At 43.7% G+C, this 21,296-nt stretch overlaps 3 protein-coding genes across 4 annotated transcripts in view; 1 reads left to right on the top strand and 2 right to left on the bottom strand.

Annotated features, from left to right (window-relative positions):
- dpf1 (D4, zinc and double PHD fingers family 1) overlaps positions 1 to 4,154 on the bottom strand; it is a 34,896-nt gene extending 30,742 nt beyond the window's left edge. Inside the window, exon 1 of the mRNA XM_027017553.2 lies at positions 4,044 to 4,154. Within this exon, the coding sequence (XP_026873354.1) occupies positions 4,044 to 4,126 (83 nt within the window). The 5' untranslated portion in view covers positions 4,127 to 4,154. The remainder of the gene's footprint in view (positions 1 to 4,043) is intronic.
- Positions 4,155 to 6,694: 2,540 nt separating this feature from the next.
- si:ch211-11n16.2 (zinc finger FYVE domain-containing protein 1) lies at positions 6,695 to 14,228 on the top strand. The gene is made up of 11 exons (XM_027017566.2): positions 6,695 to 6,945; positions 7,848 to 8,352; positions 8,789 to 9,000; positions 9,811 to 9,917; positions 10,226 to 10,334; positions 10,414 to 10,511; positions 10,590 to 10,707; positions 10,784 to 10,954; positions 11,083 to 11,272; positions 11,368 to 11,463; positions 12,138 to 14,228. The coding sequence occupies exons 1-11, from the start codon at positions 6,829 to 6,831 to the stop codon at positions 12,368 to 12,370; spliced, it is 1,956 nt and encodes a 651-aa protein (XP_026873367.2). The 5' UTR covers positions 6,695 to 6,828; the 3' UTR covers positions 12,371 to 14,228.
- A 5,416-nt stretch (positions 14,229 to 19,644) lies between these two features.
- The window catches only part of numbl (NUMB like endocytic adaptor protein), a 49,022-nt gene continuing 47,370 nt past the window's right edge, over positions 19,645 to 21,296 (bottom strand). For both annotated transcript variants that reach the window (XM_035534162.1, XM_035534161.1), the window contains exon 9: positions 19,645 to 21,296. This exon is cut by the window's right edge and continues 937 nt beyond it. The gene's annotated coding sequence lies outside the window, so the exon portion shown is untranslated.

The following is a 21,296-nucleotide window of genomic DNA, read 5'->3' as shown; positions in this document are numbered from 1 at the left end:
CAGACGTGAGCAGTCTTCACACGGCCCATCTGCAGTGCGGTGTGTGCAGGTCTCTCCGAGGTTCCTCGGTTTTCACACACTGAGGCACCTGCCCAACCTCCTGCCACCTCTCGGCCAACATTCAAACAGCTTCATTTCCTTTGATGATGTCACACTCACTGCATACAGCGGCAGTCTCTCTCGCTTTCCGGCCCCCTTTAAGAGGCCGTGCTCACAGGTCCCTTATGAAAATTGCCGGTGGGACTGTTTGGTCAGCCAAGAGATGAATATTTTTTTTCTTTCAGCACTTTAATAATGTCTGAGGGTCTGGGGAGAGGATCCGTCCATGTAATAACAGCCAAAAAGGAAGAGCCATAAATCTCATCCAATGGACGCATGTTCAGCACCAGACCAGACTGTGCGTTTAGAGGTATACAGCAATGCCCAATCTGATTCACACTGACATGTGCACGCACACAAAGCACTTCAGCGCATATGCACACACAAACACAAAACACATACAGACACACACACACACACACACACACACACACACACACACACACACACACATAAAATGCATAAACACATACACACACACAGAATACTGCTAGTGAGAAATATTCACATGTAATGTGTAGGGCAGATATATTGAACAGGTTCTCTGCAGGCATACTGAACTTGTTCTCCATGTTCAGCTGGGCAAAATATAAGCACAGATATAAAAACACATTCGAATGAAATACAGCCAAGGACACAAACTCTTAATGTCTCTTAGTCTCTTAAGTGGACTGATGCATAGTAGATCAACACACAGTGGGTAATCTCACACACAATGCAAAACAAAGGCGAAACTATGCAGGCAGCAAAGACGTGTGTCAAGGTAACAAAATAAACATGATTCCATACCATTTTTATATTGCAGCTAAAGCACCAGAAGAAACAGTGGTTTCACCTGTTTGCTTAAATGTCTGCACAGTAAGTGTTGTATGGAGAGCAGCCTAAAATGTGCTAAAGCATGGAGAAACCCTTCCAGAGAAACCGCAACATGGCGGTAAGAAACGTCCCTGCCATCAGAGGAACAAACTGAACTGAAGCTTAGGAGATGTGGAGGCAGTGGAGCCCAAGCACTGCAAATGAGCTCACACATGCACGGCTTTGGCTGCCCTCACACAAAAGACGGCAGAGAGTGAGAGAGAGAGAGAGAGAGAGAGCGAGCGAGAGAGAGAGCTAGCGGAGATCATAACTCACATTCGTGTTTTTATGCGCCGTGCATCTCCAGGGCTCATGCTACATGGCGGCGCTCTGGAGTGTGTGCAGATGACACCGAACCACCCGGAGGTGATGCCCCTCCCCTTCTTCCTGAAACTGTCCAACAGTCTCCCCGCAGGAAGTCACACCTGCCTGCTACCGTGTGAAGCGAGAGTAAGGTGTACATACTGCTCTGGCACTGCGCATGCCAGACCTGCCCCAGTCATTCCCCAGACCTGTCCCAACCCTGCCCCAGACCTGCCCCATCCCCGCCTCACACCTGCCCCTGCCCCAGCCCTGCCCCAGTGAAGTGGTATATCTCAACTCTGAGCATGTGGCCTACTAGGGGTGATCATTCACAATGAGGTCCCTGAGCTCCAGGCCAGTGACTGACAGTGAGTTAGGTAGCTTTGGAGAAATAGGTCATAGAGCTAAAAATACCTCTCTCTCTCTCTCTCTCTCTCTCTCTCTCTCTCTCTCTCTCTCTCTCCTTGTGGTGAAGACAAAGAATATCTCTGGAAAAAGGGAAGGATGGAGAAAACAGCCCACCTGCCTCTGAAAGAGAAAAATGCCCTTACAGGATTCTACATGTGGTAACGCAAAAAGATATGAAAGGAGATTTAGAACAAGGAGAAAAGGAGCCTGAAATGACTGCAGGAGCTGTGACTGTGGGTCTGCTCAAGGAGTGGCGCAACACCACAGTAAAACCGAATTATTCTCCTCACATCAATGAGGCAAAGTGGAATAACCATCAGAACTGTGAGCGGACAACACACAGCTCCAGATGAAAAGACGGGGGAAAGGGCACCATCTCCATGGCACACAGGCTGACTGAGGAAGCGAAGAGAAAACTGATCACAAGAAAGTGAGACAAGAAATGCTTCTCAGAGCCAGCTGGGAGGAATACCATCACATCAGGTGGACCAGACACACCCACGAAATTAAACACTGGAGACCAGCAGACGAGCAGAATAGTGATGTTTGAGTGCATAAAGGAGATGGGTAAATGAGAGGAAGAGTAGAGGAGATTGTAAAAGAAGACTAACCCAGCAGAAACTCCCTGGAAAACGCTGTCCATCTGGACAAGACATGCCTGTTGCCACTAATCCCACTCTTCAAAAACTTTAAGATCTTTGGAAACACACTGTTCCTGGATTGTATATAACACCTCCTCAAGAAGAGCTTCCTACTGCTCACGTTATTGTTCCAAACCTGTAACCTGTTATATTTTTAACTAGGTATTTGGGATTTGGTTACTTAAGGTCGATATATCTGAATAAATCAGCCACTTTGCGCTGACAGTAGCCCTTTCCGTTCGCCTGTCGCTGGAATTTTACATTTTTTCCACGTAAATACGTAAATGACTGGAGCTATAAATTCTGTTACTGATCAGGCCTACAGGGATGTTTAGGGTTGGACAGCCTGTCGAGTAATACCGGCAGCGGGATTTCACTTCTGTGCAGAATAACAAACTACCGACACTAAGAACAAACTCCTGGACGCGTGGAGCAATGTCTGAAAGCAACTTTTATCGTTCATCATTATCTTTCTTCAAACAGGCGAACCTATATACCCGCCCGTTCTATTCGGCACTGGGTGTCTTAGGTATCGGGGAACCGGCGACACAACAGAGCCTGCCCATCATTTTTTGGTATTGTAAATCTTTATGATTTACAAACGAGAATAACTACAAATAGAGTCAGACAGCAGATCTCTTAAGATGCCCACCTAAACCACACCGCCCTGTGTAACGCAGACAGAACAGGTGCTTGGTCCGTTCATTTAAAGGACTTGTGTGAAATGTCGCCGTCGGTTTAGTGAAGCACTTCACAGTGACAACGGAGCTGCAGCATGCACAGCTATCCGGGGTCAGTTTAACGCGCACGGACGATGTCTCGTGTGTCACATTACCTCAGTATTAACTACAATGCACAGACGCCTTAGTGGAATATTAAAAATGCTATATGTGCTCTTCGAAAGGTCCCTGTCTCCAGACGAACGTAAAGCAATCCCCTGGCACCGAGCCCACGAGCGCCTGCGTGCCGCCCGCTGAAAAATCCTTCTGTCAATCTGCACAAAGGAACCTAACGGGAACTTGACGGAATGCGCGTGATGTACCGGCGCCTGTGCGAGCGCGAGACTACATTACTCCACCTTACAGAGCAGATGTCAGAAGTCGCGGAGGCCAAATTAAATTGCTGGGGTAAACAAAGATCGCTGATGATAACAGTTGTCAGTTCATATCAGGAACTCTGCGATTCATCTACAAGAAGACTTCATCCTGGAATCGAAACCCAGTGAAAAGAGACGGAACGTGTAAACTAGGGTCGCCACGACATGATATAACCAGCATACCAATTCATCCTCTGCTTCTGACACAATGAACACATGCGATTCAAATTCAAAGCACGACAATAATTATTTGTATTTCCGTCATGTCAAGATTCGTTTACACTGCCCGATCCTCCAGCAAGTTCACGGTGATGTATTGACAAAGTGAGGGCCACCGGGTCACGCCAGCTTTACTGTAACATTCCTCCATATCGCGCGTTTGCACACATAGGAAACTAACCGCGAGCGCGCGCCGTCACCTCCGCATTCCGATATTTGCGCGATTATAAAACACACGCGCCTGTGCGACTCCTTCATACCACAGACTATTTCAACGTTACCACAGCCGAAATTCTGCCGGCAACCCACAGGCTACTTTTAACCATGTTTAACGAAATGCGAGTAATTCCGAAAATTGCAACGAGTTCTTGTTCTCTCATGTTTCTAAAAATCGCAGTAAAAACGGAAAATATTTTACTTACGATTTCAGAGGATTTTGAACCGCTGTAGCCATTTTGATATAGAATGATAAAATGTACGACCGCAGATCCTCTGTATTGTACATGAAGGTCCTAATATACCAGCAATTTCAATTTCATTCATTCTCTGGGGCTGCGGCTGCAGCAGCCAACCAATGGGAGTGGGATTGCCAAATGGCGAGTGACGGGAAATGTGGTTTTTATAAGTGGCCATATTAACGCGTGGGGCGCGTCTTTACTACAACGACCAGAATGCATTGCGGCTAACAGTAGAAGCGTCCCGCCTCAGAGCCCAAACGTACTGTGGAGTCAAGGTTGCATTACCGGGCTGTCGGTCTGCGCCTGCTGCTTCTAATGGGTCACTGCTGGCCTTTTAAAGACATGATAATGGCGACGTTTACGCTAGTTTAGGACTGTTTTATATTACGGCGATTTTCTTTCTTTTGCCACATGTGTTTTTATATAGTACATTGTCTACTATCTAACGTTCTTTCTACCTCTCTCCATCTCTATATCTCTTATCGTACACAAGCGCACACGCGAATGTTTTGTACTTTTGTCTCTAACACCCATGCAGTGCAGTTTAGCGAGTCTGTTTTAACTTGCTGGATTCTATGGCACCACCTGGAGCAAACATTTGGAGTAGCACGACATGGCAATACCAAGGAGCCCTGTTTACCGTACCTCGCACTGGGGAAGAAGAAATGTGAGTTTAGATTAAACAACTACTAAATAGTATCCTTATGCTCGTTAGTAGCCACAGTTTCGGAGCGCAGTGCCAAGTGTCCAGAAAGGACCAGCACTGGCGGAGGAGACACAGCCTTTGGAAACCCAGAGTCGGGGCTCCTGACCCAGCTGCTGAGGGGCAGAACCAAGCACAGTGTGCTCACCACCCTATTCTAACACCTGATTCATTTCATCAGTTCATTACCAGGTTCAGGATGTGTGTCTGAGCAGTGATATCACGAAACTGTGCTGAACTCCATTTATCCTTGACCTACAAGGATGAAGACATTTTATGCTGTGGTGAAATTTCTAACTATGCACATTTTGCTGCACTATAGTACTGACCAATTGGTTCAAAGGCAATATGTTCAACTCTGGTGTTGCAGTGACCTCTGGAACTGCACATGAAACCTCAAGTAGGAAAAAAAAAATGTTTGCTTAAAATGTATAACTGAGCCAGAAGTGCTACAGTCTCTGTGAATACCACCAGAAATACGTGCCGTGAACACTAATATAAAGACATTAAATTAGATTTCCTCTGCCTGCATTTAAACTTGATGGTCCTGCACAGTTGTTAAAGCACCTCAAGCTGAGGTTTTTGGTCCAGCAGGTGGCGCAAGTGAGTACTAACTGGCAAATACTGAGCTTTTTTTAAAAAAAAAAACTCATCTGAAAGTAGGACAATGAATATACAGGGTTTTGCTGATGGTGATGTTTTCTAGTCTACATAAGTAGACTTTTTTGCTAAGTAGTATCTTTTTTTGCCCTGATGCACCAAAACCCAGTTGGGCAACTTTAACTGTGATTTTATAGGAGGGGAAGCCAATTTTTTTTAATTGACATTTAAATCAGTGTACAAACTGAAGTGAGATGTGTGCTCCAGTGCTGATGTGTCCTCTCCCTCACATTTTAATGACTGATGTAACCAAAGCAAATTGAAAGTCAAAAACAACATTGAAAAAACATACATATGTCTAAATCAAATAAAAAAGAAAACTTGGTTAAAAAGATCTGAGCATCCCTTAATAATAATGGAAATCAGGGTGAGTATTTTAATAACAATGGAATACAGGGTGAGTATTTTTAATAATGGAAATCAGGCTGAGTTTTTTTTTTTTTGGGGGGGGGGGGGGGTTGTTTTTGATTTGTTTGTTTTTTAAAGCCCTGCTTTGTAGTTTCCTATTAACTAATTTTCATTCATTTTGGTTAACAGTTGTGTGTACAATGAACTGTGTGAATATATTGTGTATATGCATAAATATAAAATGTGCTATGCACTACTTACAATATATAGACAATACAAGTGTAATCAGCTTCCTTATTTATAATACTATTAGAATTCATAATTATTTAAGCATTGGCCTGTTGGATCAATATGCCATACTGGCATAAATGCTGTATAAACATATTTGTGTTAAGTAAACTTTGTTTTTAAAATACTAGAAGAACAATGTGTACATGTGTAACAGACATAGCCTACACAGAACATGAACCGGCTTTTAAAGCATATTACTGATGTAGTTTTAATGCGAAAGATACCAAAAAAAAAATTGGGCATTTCTGAAGAAAATATTTAAATACAGATTACAATTTCTCAGTGGCAAGAGCTGTATGAAAATACATGAGTAAAATGTTGCGCATAATTTCTGGATCAGTAGACCCGTTACTCCTGCATGTTACTCCTGGCTCAAAATCACACAACCTGCGCATGCAGTTGTAAATCAGTGAGAGTCCATACTCTGGCATGCACAACGTTAGATTGTTGAGCGTCCAACGATGCTGCTTGAGGGCCAATGAAGTATAAGCATTGGGTTTGGTGGTTGGTTGGAGGTTTAGTGTTTAGTTAGGGGTTTGGTTGTTAGGAGTGTGTGCTTAGTTGGGGGTTAGAGGCTCGCTGGCTCTGCCCCTGATCCGCCCTTCTTGGCGATCATAACACAGCGCACTGGAGCTCAAGTGAAACCAGGCTGATCTGTGAACTACAGTCACATTACCCAGCTAACATATCATATCATAACCTAACCTAGCCAGTTTGCTATGTTGTAATGGTTGAAATTCTATTACCATGTCGGAAATGTTGCTGAAAGAGATGGAAGATCTGTCTCTTTGCCATTTATCAAAGGAAGAACAGAGAGTACGAGAACGCAGTTTTCTCTTGGTTGATGAAAACGAAACTCTGCAGGTAACTTTAGCCTTATATCACGTCGTGTGAAATGCAGTTATCCTAGCTAGCTAATTTAAGGAAATACAAATTAGGTTACGCTAACTGTTCGCTAAACAACGTCTATTTCTAGCTATGTTCAAAGGCGTACATACTTGGCTAAATAGTGAACCAAACTCCAAATCCTGCCATGTTAGCTGTCTTGCTAGCAGGTATTTCACTGTTCTTGTGGCTAACTAGCTAGACAGGCTAATAGTTCATCTGTAGTTTGATATGAAAGCACTTAGCCAGACATCTTAGCTTTAGTTTAGGTTACCTAACAGAGAAAAGCTGGTTATTGACTCATCGAGTCAAGATTTCATTTGTACAGTATATGTGCTAGCAAGCATTAGGCAGACTCCATTAGATGTAGATATTTAGATGGGGAGAGAGTCGGCTAACAGCCCGCTAACAACCAAAACTAACACGGCTGTTAAACTGGCCAAACACTGACTAGCCAACGAGCTAACTGCTAAACTTAAGATGAGCTTGCTATCTTTTGTTATGGTTTTCTATGATTCTTTCTTCATTTCTGTATTTCTTTCTTACCTTTTGTATTTATTTATATTTTTAACGTATAACCACAAACCTGTTCGCAATGTAAACTGTTCATTATTAACCGTTTAGCTAATGTTTGGTCAGTGGTGTTTATTCACTTCGCTAGCGGACTGTCGATCTAAAGTGACAGGTAACATAAGGCCTGTTCCGTATCGATCATTAGGTTAGTTAGTTAGCTAGCTACCTCAGTTTTTTTTATCGGCAAACTGTTCTGGGATGCATTTATATTACTATTACCTGGTAGCAATATCATGTAAATGATTAAGGCCCATTTCACAGATGGTAGCATAACATGCGATACCATTCACAATGGTTCTCTCTTCCAGGTAAAGGATGAAACCCACTTTCTGCAGATGCTAGGCTGCAGTGCTGGGCAAGGAGTCAAAGTCCTCTCAATCTTCGGCAACACTGGAGATGGCAAATCACACACGCTCAACCACGTGCTTTTTGACGGTGACGAGGTATTCGTCACGTCTCAGTCCCCCACCTCCTGCACAATTGGGGTGTGGGCTGCTTACGACCCCCACCTGGGTCTGGTGGTGCTAGACACGGAGGGCTTGCTTGGTGCCTCTACCCAGCAGAACCAGCGAATGCGTCTGCTCCTGAAGGTGCTGGCCGTGTCGGACATAGCCGTCTACCGCACACGGGCTGAGCGGCTGCACAACGACCTGTTCCAGTTTCTGGGAAGCGCTTCGTTTGCCTATCTGAAACACTTCACTCCACAGCTCCGTGCCCTCTCCACCCGCTGTGGCCTTGATGTGCCTCTGTCCAACCTGGGGCCTGCTGTTGTGGTGTTCCAGGAGACGTCCCGCACCCAGCTGCTGGGCCACGGTGAGGAATTGGGAGGGTTTAGCAGAATTAGGGTTAGGATTAGAATTAGGGTTATGGTTATATATGGACAAAGTTAAAGGGAAACTCATAGTGGGAACAAACCATTAAGTTTTCAGTGATCCCTCCCTGTGACATCGACTTTATCTTATAATTGTCTGTAATTACTGCTGTCCTGTCAGACCAGTAATGTATCTCAGCACAGTAGTGAAGAAAGGTGTGTCCATACCTGTGTTAGGAATATCAGTTATCACCTATTTTTACTGATGGCGAAGCTCAGTAAATCTGCTTAATCTTGCGTGACCTTTTTATAATAGAAATAAATAAAATAAAAAATCATCCAATCTTGCTTTTTGGCCAAACTAAATTCATGATTGCTGCAGTGAGCTAAAACTGGGTTGCTGAGTAGAGACAAGCAGGACTTTGTTCTGGCCTGTAGAGGGTGCTGCACCAGCGGATATATTGCTCCAGAAGCGTTTCCACGACCTGGGCCAGAGCACGGAGGCCTTCAGCTCCGTGCAATATGTGGGAACCCAGACTGTCAGTCCCCCAACAAACTACACCCAGCTACGCACGCTCATCACACAGCAGGTGAAGAGCACAGCCTCCCGTGTTCCCCGCCAAGCTGCCATCGTCTTCAGCGCCTTGCAGGTATGCCTTATGCCCTCCTGTCTGTGTGTGCGCGCGCGCGTACCTGTGCATACCTGTGTACCTGCGTGTGTGGGTGTGTGCGCGCGCACCTGTGTGTGTGCGTGTACGTGTGGGTGTGTGTATATACCTGTGTGTGCGTGCATGTGTGTGTATATACCTGTGTGTGCGCGCATGTGTGTGCGTGTGTGTGTATACCTGTGCGTGCGCGCGTGCATGTGTACCTGTGTGCGTGCATGTGTACCTGTGTGTACGTGCGCGCGCATGTACGTGTGTGTGCGCGTGTATGTGCGTACTTGTGGGTGTGTGTGCGCGTACCTCTGTGTGTGTGTGTGTGTGTGTGTATACCTGTGTGCGTGTGTGTCTATACTTGTGTGCACGCGAGCGTGTTTGTATACCTGTGTGCGTGCGTGCATGTGTGCGCGTAAGTGTGCTTGCGTGCGCGCGTGTACCTGTGCACACTGTGTGCCTGTGTGTGTACATGTGTGTGCGTGTGTACCTGTGCATACCTGCGTACCTGTGGGCGTGTGGGTATGTGATTGTATGTATACCTGTGTGCGTGTGTTTGCGCACATACCTGTGTGTGTGTGTATACCCGTGTGCGCATGTGTGTGTGTGTGTGTGTGTGCGCGCATTTGTGCGTGTGTGTGTATATATGTGTGTGTACCTGTGTGGGTGGGGGGGGGGGGGGCTTGTGTTTGAAAGCATGTGTTCTGCACTGTAGTGAAGAATGAAGTAGGTATCTGAACCCATGACTCACCCCCTACTGAAACCTTGACGTGTGGCCATGTGGTTCTGTACGTCCCTTCTAAGGCCTTGAGCGATCGCTTCTGTGGGGAGATCTCGGATGACAAAATCGGCTTCTGCTCCTTCTTTCCTGATGAATACTTCACCTGCCCTTCTGTCTGCCTCAGCTGCAAGTAAGTGCACCCTGTTTTTGTTCTGCCCCAGTAGGATGCAGGTTCTGTTTTAACTGCCATGGTGGGTTGTCGTTTCACAAGCTTACATCATGCACCAATTTGATCAGAAATCAGACCCTTTTAAACAAGATGACTCTGTTTTTAGAGCTCAGTAGCAGGAATTCAGCACAACAGTGAGCATCGGCTCTAACCACCATCTGTGATGTTTGAGGGTGTGTTTTCTATCAGAGAGAAACTTTAGATTATGTTATGACTGTCGTCTTGCTTCTCACGATGGGAAGGTTTATTTGCACTTCTTGTGGATTTAGTATTCGATGTAAGAATGGTATGAACCACCAGAAGGACCGAGTGCCACATATGGCTGACGGACTTTGCCAGTATGCCCATCAGTACAGCAACAAGGTCCTCATCTGTAAGGTAATTTACGCTGACCGTTCCTGCTCAGTGTGTTGAGTCGAACCCCTTACTGAGGAGAACTGTGCTGGCTTTCTTCCAGAGGTGTTATGAGGGTGGAAGAGAAGTCATAGTGGTGCCCAAAACGAGTGCCTCTACAGACAACCCCTGGTTTGGCCTGGCCAAGTTTGCCTGGTCAGGGTAAGTCCTTTATAGCCATCTGAACTGTAAAGTGCTGTTTGTTAGCACCGTGTTGCCTCAAGCTCTCGTCCTGTGCAGCTATGTTCTGGAGTGTCCCCACTGTGGCATCATCTACCGGAGCAGACAGTACTGGTTGGGTAACCAGGACCCTGAGACCAGCGTGGTGCGCCCTGAGGTGAAGCACGTCTGGCAAGGGGTGAGTGCCTTCTGCTCTCCTGTCATCTCTAACATAGCAGCTGCCTGTGCTCACCTTATGTTTGAATTCTGTCTAGTCGGAGGTTTTCCAGACCGACCACCAGAATGCCGCCCAGCGGTTGCTGGATGGGGTCAACTTCGTCATTCAATCCGTGTCCGAGTACAGCTCCGGCCCCACGAAGGCAGTCACCACCTGGCTCACAGACCAAGTGGCTCCTCCATACTGGAGACCCAACTCCGAAATCACAGTGAGCTACTGTAGCACAGAGAGAGAATACAGACAGCAAGCTGCTTTTCCACCTGCGTAGTTGGATGTGTAACACACTGGGGCAGTGGAGCTGAGTGCCACCTGTAACCCTCACACCCGTTTGTGTAGGTGTGCCATGGCTGTGGGCATGAGTTTGAGGAGGTGGAGAGGAAGCACCACTGCCGTGCATGCGGGGAGGGCTTCTGCCAGGCATGCTCCACCCACAGCATGCCTGTACCGGAGCAGGGCTGGGGCTTGAGCCCCGTACGCGTCTGTGACGGCTGCCACAGGCGAGGAGGAGCGGCGCACACCATGCCTGGTGAGAGCTCTCAGACTGCACATGCGACACACGCTACAGCTGCATGTGGCATTTAGCCCTGCCGTGGAGGTAAATTGTTGCTAATCTGACTTCAGCGCAGACAGAACCTCGGGCGCTGGTGGCCCGCCGGGTAACAGAAGTGGCCCAGTCCACGTTGGACGTGGTCTCCACTGCAGTGGACTACCCTCTCTGTGAGCATACCAGATATCACTAGTTTAAACCCTGTGTGTGACTGTTTTCTACATGCCATCTTAATTGTCGTTAACAGATCCTTGCTGCTAAATTAACTAAAATAAAAATAAGACAAAAACTGAAATGAAATTCAAATGGACAACATGAAGTAAAAACTCTTTAAAAGTATCCAAAGTGAAAACTGTTCCCCTAGTTAGGAGGAGACTGTTCTTCCTGTTAGGAGGTGATTCACACTGTCAGGCTTGTAAATGCTCTAGTACATGACACACGGGCATAACTGTGGTTCCACACCACACTAATGTGTCCTCCGCCTAGTCCTTGGGTATTGTTGCATTACTATTGATTTGACACACTACCCTGTTCTTTCCACTTATGTAACTTTGCAGACATCCAGCAGTGTGTTTTGTACCTTCCGCTGTCTTAAATCTAATCAAGTTATTTATGTACTAATTGCAGATATAAACCCCAACAGTGAACCGTATAAAAATGTAATTTAGAAAATCAAAATACCCATTGTGGTTTATCAGTGTTTGTTCGGGCCACTGATATGCAAAGCACAAAACATGTAGGATTCATTGAACACACAAAGCCTTCATATGTTTCATTTGAACTAAAATCACAGGGCAGTGTAACACACGAAGTCTTCAAACATTTGCCATCCTGATGCCTGCAGGTTTTGTGAAGGGTGTGGCACGGCCAGACTACTGGGTCCCGGACCATGAGATCATTCAGTGCCACCAGTGCACCAAGGCCTTCACCTCCAGTGTCCCCAAGCACCACTGCCGTGCATGTGGGCAGGGCGTGTGTGCCAGCTGTTCGGCTCAGATGCGGCCCGTGCCCTCCCGTGGCTGGGATCACCCGGTGCGGGTCTGCAACACCTGTGTCACCCACCTGGATGCCCATTGACCTGTGGGAATCTCAGCTGGGACCCATCGCACTGGTCACAGAGGCAGACCGTGTCCCACTAATGCTCTCTGCCGCTTGCTGTGGGGCGTAAATAAGCAGTATGTGTAAGTCTTAATGGTGAACATTTAACCAAAATATCAGCAGAGATCAGGGAAGGTGAAGATGGAGCTTATTTGGGGCTGTAGGTAGTTTTTACAGGCTGAGATCAGTGCAAAGAAATTGCCTTATACACTTATACATGATGAACGATGAGGGGAATAATTCAATTCTGTTTCTTTCCTCCTGTCACTTGATGCTTTTTCATGCCGATGTGTCGTGTGGTTGCTGGCACTGGGAGATGCTCCCTACTTTTCCAGTTGTTATCAGTTGTAACACGGTGTGAACTCAGATGGGCCCGGGATGGAGCTCCCGGTCGGTGATCTTCCCATACAAAACATGTCGCATTCTGCACACACACATCTGCTACTGCTAGGACTTCCATGGCAAGCAGTCTGCTGGTTTTTACAAAATGCAAACAGTGGTCATGTACATACAGTAAAACATGCACCGCGTCCCCACACTCAGTAAATAAACTACAAGTTTAGTTTGCTTGACTATAGCCTGCATAGAGACTTATAAATGAATGAAAATTACTTTTTTAACCAGTCGCTTTTTTTTCATTAGGACATGCACTACACCAGGGCAAACACAGCAGTGAATTCTGCGTTATTCAGCTCGACCTGCAGTAGAGCTGCCCTGCTCTGTAATGTAAGGTCTCTCAGATCCTGCCACTCCATTCTTGGTTCCTGTCTGTGGTATGAGATGCCATGTGTCTCCTGAACTCATTTCTCTCTCGGCCAAAGGTTTGGAGCTTGCTAGTTTCTCTTAAAAAGACCCTCGCTCTTTGAAGAAGCAGGAAGAAATATAACATATAAGGGTTATTAGTATTTAAGGTAATAAAAACACGCGTTGTCAGTGATGCAATGATCTATATTTGCAACTCTGCTGCCGTGTCTCTCGTGATTTATGGACGAACTTTTGGCAGGAACTTTCTTCGGTTGGCACCACCAAAACTGGAAATGAAGTCACACTGGACATATGTTCTCATGAATATGCATATTGTAGACATGTGTACCAAGGCACACAGAAGACATTTAGTTCAGATGTTTACTGGAACAATTCCAAATAAACATGAGCACACAAATGCTTTCCAACTGTCTGGTCATACACGGATTTCCTGCAGATCATAATTATTGTCTCCTGGAAAAGATTCATCCTTACAACATTCAGATGACTGGATCTATAGTGTGAATGGAGTGCACTTTTGTATGTTGTCATCTGTTTTCACATACTTTTGCACTTTATTTAGTATTTACCTTTCTGCTATTTTTGTTGATGGCCGTACAATGTAATGAAAAATGTATTGTGTAGTATCACAGTGTAAGAAAACTTTTAGGGACTCAACCAATCAGGAGGCCAGTGGGCTCTTTATCCTTAACATTTAATTAAATCATTGCCTGAAGGGATGTGCAGTGTGTGAGAACCTTCCGGCTCTATCTGTCTCGCCTTGTACTGACCTGTATATCACGCTAATGAGGACAAATTCAACTTGTCTGCATTTTGAGTTGAAGAATGTGTTTCCCGCACAGATTATTTCTAGCCATTTAAAAGCAGGATTCCACTAGGGAATTTTCTAAACTGGACTGTTTCATTTTTGAGCCTGGACTGGGTTAGATCACTCTTGCCTTATGTGCGTGGATGTAACCAAAACAGTGATCTTAAACCCTCAAAGCAAATCCGGAATATCATGTTGTTTTAAAAGTTTTGGGGTTTTTTTCCTTTGCACTTTTCTGAATACTAAAATAATTTTATAAACACATTATTGTCTCTTATTTCTTTCTGATTCTTTCACTGAAAACAGAGCTGTTGTCTAAAATGAATAACTACAAATTATTCGATCAATCAATGTGGAAAGATCACGTCCAGTTTTCCAGTAAAGATCAAAAGCTAAATGATCAGGATCCATGAGGTGTTGGAGTCACGTCTGGGAGACCAGGCTCACCTCGGATTAAATTAGTGTGTTCTTATTTCACTCAGTTAATCCTGCTGCCAAGTTTATTGTGCTGTTATCCATTATCATTGACTCTATTTTTATATATGAATTCATTAAGTATGTGACACTTATTGTCTAGTCCCTACATACCTAGACTGTCACTGGTGTACTCTCAGTGAAAAGCTTTCTAAATGCCAGTAAAATAACAGAATGAAGATTGAGTAAATGAATGATTATCTATCTCCTTTTATTTATTTTAGTCCTGTGGTACAACCATGAGATGGATTTTACTCTTTCTATGACAATTTAACTATAGCTATTGCTGTGATGGAATTTTGATTCGTAAATCTATCGCAGGTGATGCCATAAGGGAGGTTGAGGGTACAGATGTCCTGTTAATAATGCATAACGTGATTAGTCATGGAGGTCAGGCTGCGTCTCCTCCACTCGAGGCTGGTTTCCTCCTGCTTTCTCTCAAGACTCATGAAGGTATGAAGCAGCTGGACAGGTTGTGCTAATTCAGAGACTTTACAGAAGTGAATGCTAATTTTACAGTCACCATTTTAAGATTTACTGATCCAAGCAAAAAGTTTTATTTGTTTTTTTAATAGGTCTTTGGGAGACAGTATTCTCTCCTGCTCCACTAAGGTACCCTTGAATTTGTGTGTTTCCTAACACACCACTAGAAGGCAGCAGCACCGTACCAGGCATCTCAACGTGTTGTTAAAGAAAAGGTGATCTGAGCTTGCTTGATTGATTTGAAGGCTACATTTGCCATCCTGGTCCTGTGTGGCACCTCTTTATGTCCTCATCAATGTACCACTGGATCCTCTTGTGGGAAATGTAGGCAAGCCAAGTTTATGTCCATAGCACATTTAATTAAAGTATAAAAGACAGCTGATTAAACAGAGAAAATAAAGTTAATTAAATATATCAGATAAGATAAAAGGAATAAAGAAAAGGTAGACTAACGATGCAATGTTGTCTCTGAGAATTACAAAACAGCAGTTTGTTTAAAATATCTAATGTCTGCGGTTCTCTGACGGTGAGCTCCATGCTGCTAACCTTGGGCACGATTCACAGAAGAGTTTTACACTGGACCATGTGGAACACATGCACTGGCCAAAAACCATTTAATGATTTATACATTTACATTATACACAGATAACAGCTGGAAGACAGTTCTGCAGCATGTCAGGAGCCAGTGCATGGGTGTAAGAACTGGAGTGATGCCTGGTTTTGATTCCAGTAGCAACACTGACAGCTGCGTCAGGGGCAGCTGAGTGCGTTTGTCTCTTCAGGAAGTTCAGTAAAGAGGTGATTACATCAAACCAGCTAGAAATTAATGCAGTGAGGAGTTACTTAACATCTTAACATATGCATTGAAGTATCCAATTTTGTTTATATTGTTGAAATTATAGAATGAATTATTCATTTCTTTGACAGCTAAAATTAAGATCAATAATTTTTCTTCCCAGTTTAAATAATCTTTTTCTTTTCTTTAACCATCTGAAGGAAATGTTGGCACATGCTGTCTGTAGTATGTTAAATGTAAGTGTGACCTCAGTAAATTGTAATGCCCATGTATTTCACAACAATGTAGATATTACTCTAAACAAAATCCACTTCCCGTGAAGTTCAAAAAGAACATTTCATTGACGAGATGTTTGGTGGGCTGGGAGTTGTAGGGAAAAATATACTCTCATCGTTTTCTGTTTTAAATGTTTTTGAAGATAAGTTGTAACTGTCCCAATGCTCTTTCTCTGTGGTGATTCCAAATGACCACTAGATGTCGTCATTCTACATCCGATGTATCTCAGATCAGGGGACGCGCCAGAACACACGGCAGCGTCCGGGATTTAGACTGCCACCAAGGGGCAGTCCACTTTAGTTTTGAAATTTAACCATTGCACTTTCTACTGGGGTAATAAAAGTAATATATATCTTACTAAAAATTGAAGCTTTACATATGTTTAAGTGGTCTCTTTATGTTTACATTACCAACTGCTAAAAGCACGACTTCAGAACGAACTAAGAAATATATCCAACTTGGACCCAATGTCAGTATTTAACTGAATGAATCAGCATCTCCACATGTACAGCAGCCATTCCATTCAAGTGTAGATTTCCTTTACAGACACACCTCATTCTACATAATGAGATGCTGTATAGGTGATCACCTTAACAAAATCCTGTTCTAACGAGCAACAGTATAAAAACCACTGCTGCTGTCATCACTGTTCTCTGGTTATAGAACCAGCTGGATGGGAAAAGCAGTGCTAGGACTAATAAAGTAAGTGTAGTCAAACTACAGCTACAGACCACGACAAGAGAGTTGAGAAGAAAGGTTCAGTTGTAGCTTTACTGGCCGAGGGATACGGTGAGCATCAGGTTGCTTCTATCTTGAAAATTTCAAAAACTGCAGTTCATAATAACAAGGTCAAGCAGCAAACACATGGGACAACAACAGCTACAGACTGGTAGAGGTCAAAAACGACTCTCTACCGACCGTGATGATCACCACTTCATTCAAATGTCACTTAACAACCGTAAGATGGCGTCAAGTGACCTACAAAAAGAATGGCATGCAACAGCAGGGGTGAATGCACAGTGAGGATGGTTCGATACAGGCTTCTGGAGGCGGGGCTGAAGTCGTGCAAAGCTAGAAAAAAGGCCTTCCATCAGTGAGAAGCAAAGAAGAGCCAGACTGAAGTTTGTGAAAGACCATAAGGATTGAACTGTAGAGGACTGGAGTAAGGTCATCTTCTCTGAGGAGTGCAATTTTTAGCTTTGTCCAACATCTGGTTGTGTAATGGTTAGACAGAGACCTGGAGAGGCCTACAAGCCAGAGTGTCTCGCACCCACTGTGAGAGATTTGGTGCAGGATCAGTGATGATCTGGGAGTGTTTCAGCAAGGCTGGAATCAGGCAGATTTGTCTTTGTGAAGGATGCATGAATCAAGCCACTTACAAAGCTGTGCTGGAAGAAAACTTGCTTCCTTCTGCTCTGACAATGTTCCCCAACTCTGATGATTGGTTATTTTAACAGGACATTGCTCCATGTCACACAGCCAGATCAATCAAAGTGTGGATGAGGGACCACCAGATCAAGACCCTGTCATGGCCAGCCCAACCTCCAGACCTGAACCCCATTGAAAACCTCTGGAATGTGATCAAGAGGAAGATGGATGGTCACAAGCCATCAAACAAAGCCGAGCTCCTGGAATTTCTGTGCCAGGATTGGCATAAAGTTACCCAGCAGCAATGTGAAAGACTGGTGGAAAGCATGCCAAGACGCATGAGAGCTGTGATTAAAAATCAGGGTTATTCCACCAAATACTGATTTCCTGACTCATCCTAAGTTGAAATATTAGTACTGTGTTGTTTATAAATGAATATGAGATTGTTTTCTTTGCATTATTTGTTTTATTATTTTGACCATTAGTCATTTTCATTAAAAACATGCTCTAAAATACAATATTTTTATCTGGAATTTGGAAGAAATGTTGCCAGTAGTTCATAGAATAAAACAAAACTATTCAGCCTGGTCAAACATATACCCATCAATTGTAAAACTAGAGAAACGGATAATTTTGTAGTGGTCTCTTAATTTTTTCTGGAGATATATATATATATATATATATATACACTATATATATATATATATATATATATATATATATATATATATATATAGTATATTTATTTATTTTTGAATATGTTTAAACCAACATCAGAACATTATTAATAAACTTTATGTTTTCAGAAATTCGGAAATAACATCAAGAGCACAAATGCCATTTATTACACAAAAATTATTTTGAAAATAGACTTCAGGTGAGTCAGACACACACACGTCTTCTGTGAGTTTAATTCCCATCGCTGTGTCTGTGCACTTGGAAAGCACCTGCTCAATCATACACAGTATAGCACTGCCCAGCAGTCGTGTGCTTGCCTGTCCTGGGTCACCTTAGGTGACATTCAAATCATATTTGGTTTTAAGCAGGAAAACTACATGTGTACTCTAATGATCATAAAGGATGTTAGAAAAGCCTAACCAGAACTATTCCATTTTTTTTTCATTTATAGGAATTAAATGGATTACATTAAGATTTACATGGATTACTTGGCTAGATGTTCTGTGTTTCTGTATGTTTCCCATAGGGAAAAGTGCTGTGTATGTATGAGTGGTGCCCACGAGTCCGGCCCTCCACAACACACCCATCACTGTACTTTATATCCAAGCCTCTGGCTGATTCAGCTCACTGTGGCTCTTCTGGAGTGTTTATAAATGTTACCCAAAGCCTGCACCAGCCTGTGTGGGGGGTAGAGTGAGTTGGGAGTCCCAGATGCAGGCGCTCCTCTCCTTTGTCAGCCCCACCTACACCCGCCTCTCCATACGGGCCGCGCACCTCTGTCAGGTGACCTGAACAAACTCTGGTCTGAAACCTTTACACTAAGAAAATCTTGCAGTGAATTTCTGACTCCCCTTGTCCATAGCCTGTAAATGCTTATAAATGACAAGAGTCCCCCCCCCCCCCGCCCCAAAAGATTATCGAGATTAAAAGAGGTGGTTTCAGTAGCATCTGTGACATCAATGTATGTAGAAATAAACATATCAATTAAAATGATTTAATATTATATTATTTATTTAGCTTTTTACAGTGTAATTACAGTACAAATATGCAGGTTTAAATACAAACTTCTGTAAATAAAGATTAAAAATAAACTCCACTGGTTGGTTATCACTAGACTACAGTTTACAATCAAGTTTGAGGTAATTTAGTTCCCTTGTTCTGAAAAAAACAAAACAAAACTACATTTATTAATTCATTTAATTTTGTGGGGTAAGCGTGCGTAACCCCAGGGCCATCAGCTCGAATGCTCTACTCATCTTCACGCAGGGTGATCTGCACCCACAACATAAACAAACTCATTTGGAAGAAAATGGGATTTGTCCGCAAGGTCTGTGGTGAGGCCAGAGTACGCCTACGCTCTCCTGGGACGGAGCTCTTCCCAGTAAAGCCCCTGTGTGGCCTGGATCGTCTGGGTGGACCCTGTATAGCAGTTGGAGATCAACAACCTGGATGGGACCATTGTAAATCTGAGAAATGGCAGCTGTATTGTCTGTATTGAATCAGGTAGTAAATACACTCTACCTGCCCTGTATACCCACATATATATTTAATAATTTAAGTGCCCTGTAACACACAGTGTGCAGTCTGACTTTGACAATCTAGCTTTAAGCCTTTTCTCTGAGAAGCTCCAGACACTGGAACATTAACTTATCAAACATTTCCTTATCAAACACTTCCCAGTCCTGCACCAAGAATTGAGCCAGCGGATCAGTTTCAGTGCACAATAGAACAAGTGGCGTTATTGCGACGTGAGGACTGTGCAGGTTGCAAAAAAAAGTCAAAGTGTGATGTCTTGTGATGTTTCCCCAGAAGGGACATGTTTGCTGTCACCATGTTCAGCAGGACTTGCACACCTACATGGCTAAAGGTAGTGTGATTGCTGAACAGGGAAATATATCACAAAAAAACATGTACATATATGCGTATGTTTCTGCTTGTGATATATGAAAATGATTTATTTTACAGATTTAGTAAGGAGTGCAAAATGCTCTTATTAACACACTGTAATTAAAAAAGATATTTTGAGCATGCGTGCATCATATGAAAAAAAAAATTTTAAACTCCTCTAATGAAATCCAGTTCAGTCCCACACTTTCAGGCCTCCAAGTCTGAACCTGCAGCTTCCTAATGCATCCTCAGGTCGTGCTGCAGCCACAGCCGGAGCCACACAGCTCCACTCGATTCTCAGCTTTCTTTCTGTTTGTTTATTCTTCTCTCTCTGCCATCCTCAGACGTAAAGCTCTCTGAATGCATCCCTGCCAAAAGGAAATTCTGCCTCAATGAAAGTATTGCAGTGTTAAGTTTTTAAGCTCTATAGGCTGCCTGAATATTTTTAAACTTTTTAATGTCATAAAGACCCCAGCTGGCATGAGTGTGTCTCTGCAGCAGTACTGTCTGTGGAGATAAATTGCACCTGCCTCTCAGGACATTGTTAAACTTTCCCACAAAAGAAATCACACTTGTAATTTCATTAACAGACTCTGGAAAAAGATGTTGCATGTAGCTGCCAAACTCAGACATCAACCCTTCCCACAAGCCTCACACAGGTCACCAGAAGCCTTGTATAGGTCTCAGACATCAACCCTTCCCACAAGCCTCACACAGGTCACCAGAAGCCTTGTATAGGTCTCAGACATCAACCCTTCCCACAAGCCTCACACAGGTCACCAGAAGCTTTGTATAGGTCTCAGACATCAACCCTTCCCACAAGCCTCACACAGGCCTTGTATAGGTCTCAGACATCAATCCTTCTGGTGAGCCAGTGTCACTGAATAAGATCGAACAAACATGGTGATAATGGCAGATAAAGTAGTGGACTATTTACATTCTCTCACATGTCCATCACAACAGCTCAAATCGTACAGTCAGACCTCCCTGCTGCCAAATTACATAATGAGCTTGAGTCACACAGTTATAAATACAGGGAAACCAAAATGGAGTCATATCACCAAGTACAAATCGGATTTAAATTAATTCTTACAATATAATAAAACATAATAAATAGATATTTTGGCCATTCACTAATTAAACATTTGCTTCTTTTGCAGGTTTTGACGGTTGTGTGATTGGCTTGCCAAACCAGGACCGTTACTGAACTCAAACTCAGAAGGGAATTCTGTCCTCTGAGTAAGATAATGGCGTGGTGGCGTGTCTTGGGTTTGGAGAGATTCCGGGATCTCTAGTCAGAAGTCGTCTGAAGTCTGAACGACAGGAAACAGAAAAGCGGCAATCCCCTACATCAAAGTAACGAAGGGCAC

Source organism: Electrophorus electricus, chromosome 15 (assembly GCF_013358815.1).
Source record: "Electrophorus electricus isolate fEleEle1 chromosome 15, fEleEle1.pri, whole genome shotgun sequence".
NCBI classification, from domain to species: Eukaryota; Metazoa; Chordata; class Actinopteri; order Gymnotiformes; family Gymnotidae; genus Electrophorus; species Electrophorus electricus.
Note: the sequence above shows the minus strand (reverse complement) of the source record. Positions and strands in the feature narration are given on the sequence as shown.

What these genes read in the sequence shown, in the direction of transcription:
- si:ch211-11n16.2 (XM_027017566.2), top strand. Translation starts at nt 6,829, where the DNA reads ATGTCGGAAATGTTGCTGAAAGAGATGGAAGATCTGTCTCTTTGCCAT. An exon ending in GCCAAGTTTGCCTGGTCAGG is followed by an intron (nt 10,512 to 10,589) that starts GTAAGTCCTTTA and finishes CGTCCTGTGCAG; the next exon opens with CTATGTTCTGGAGTGTCCCC. An exon ending in AGCGGCGCACACCATGCCTG is followed by an intron (nt 11,273 to 11,367) that starts GTGAGAGCTCTC and finishes ATCTGACTTCAG; the next exon opens with CGCAGACAGAACCTCGGGCG.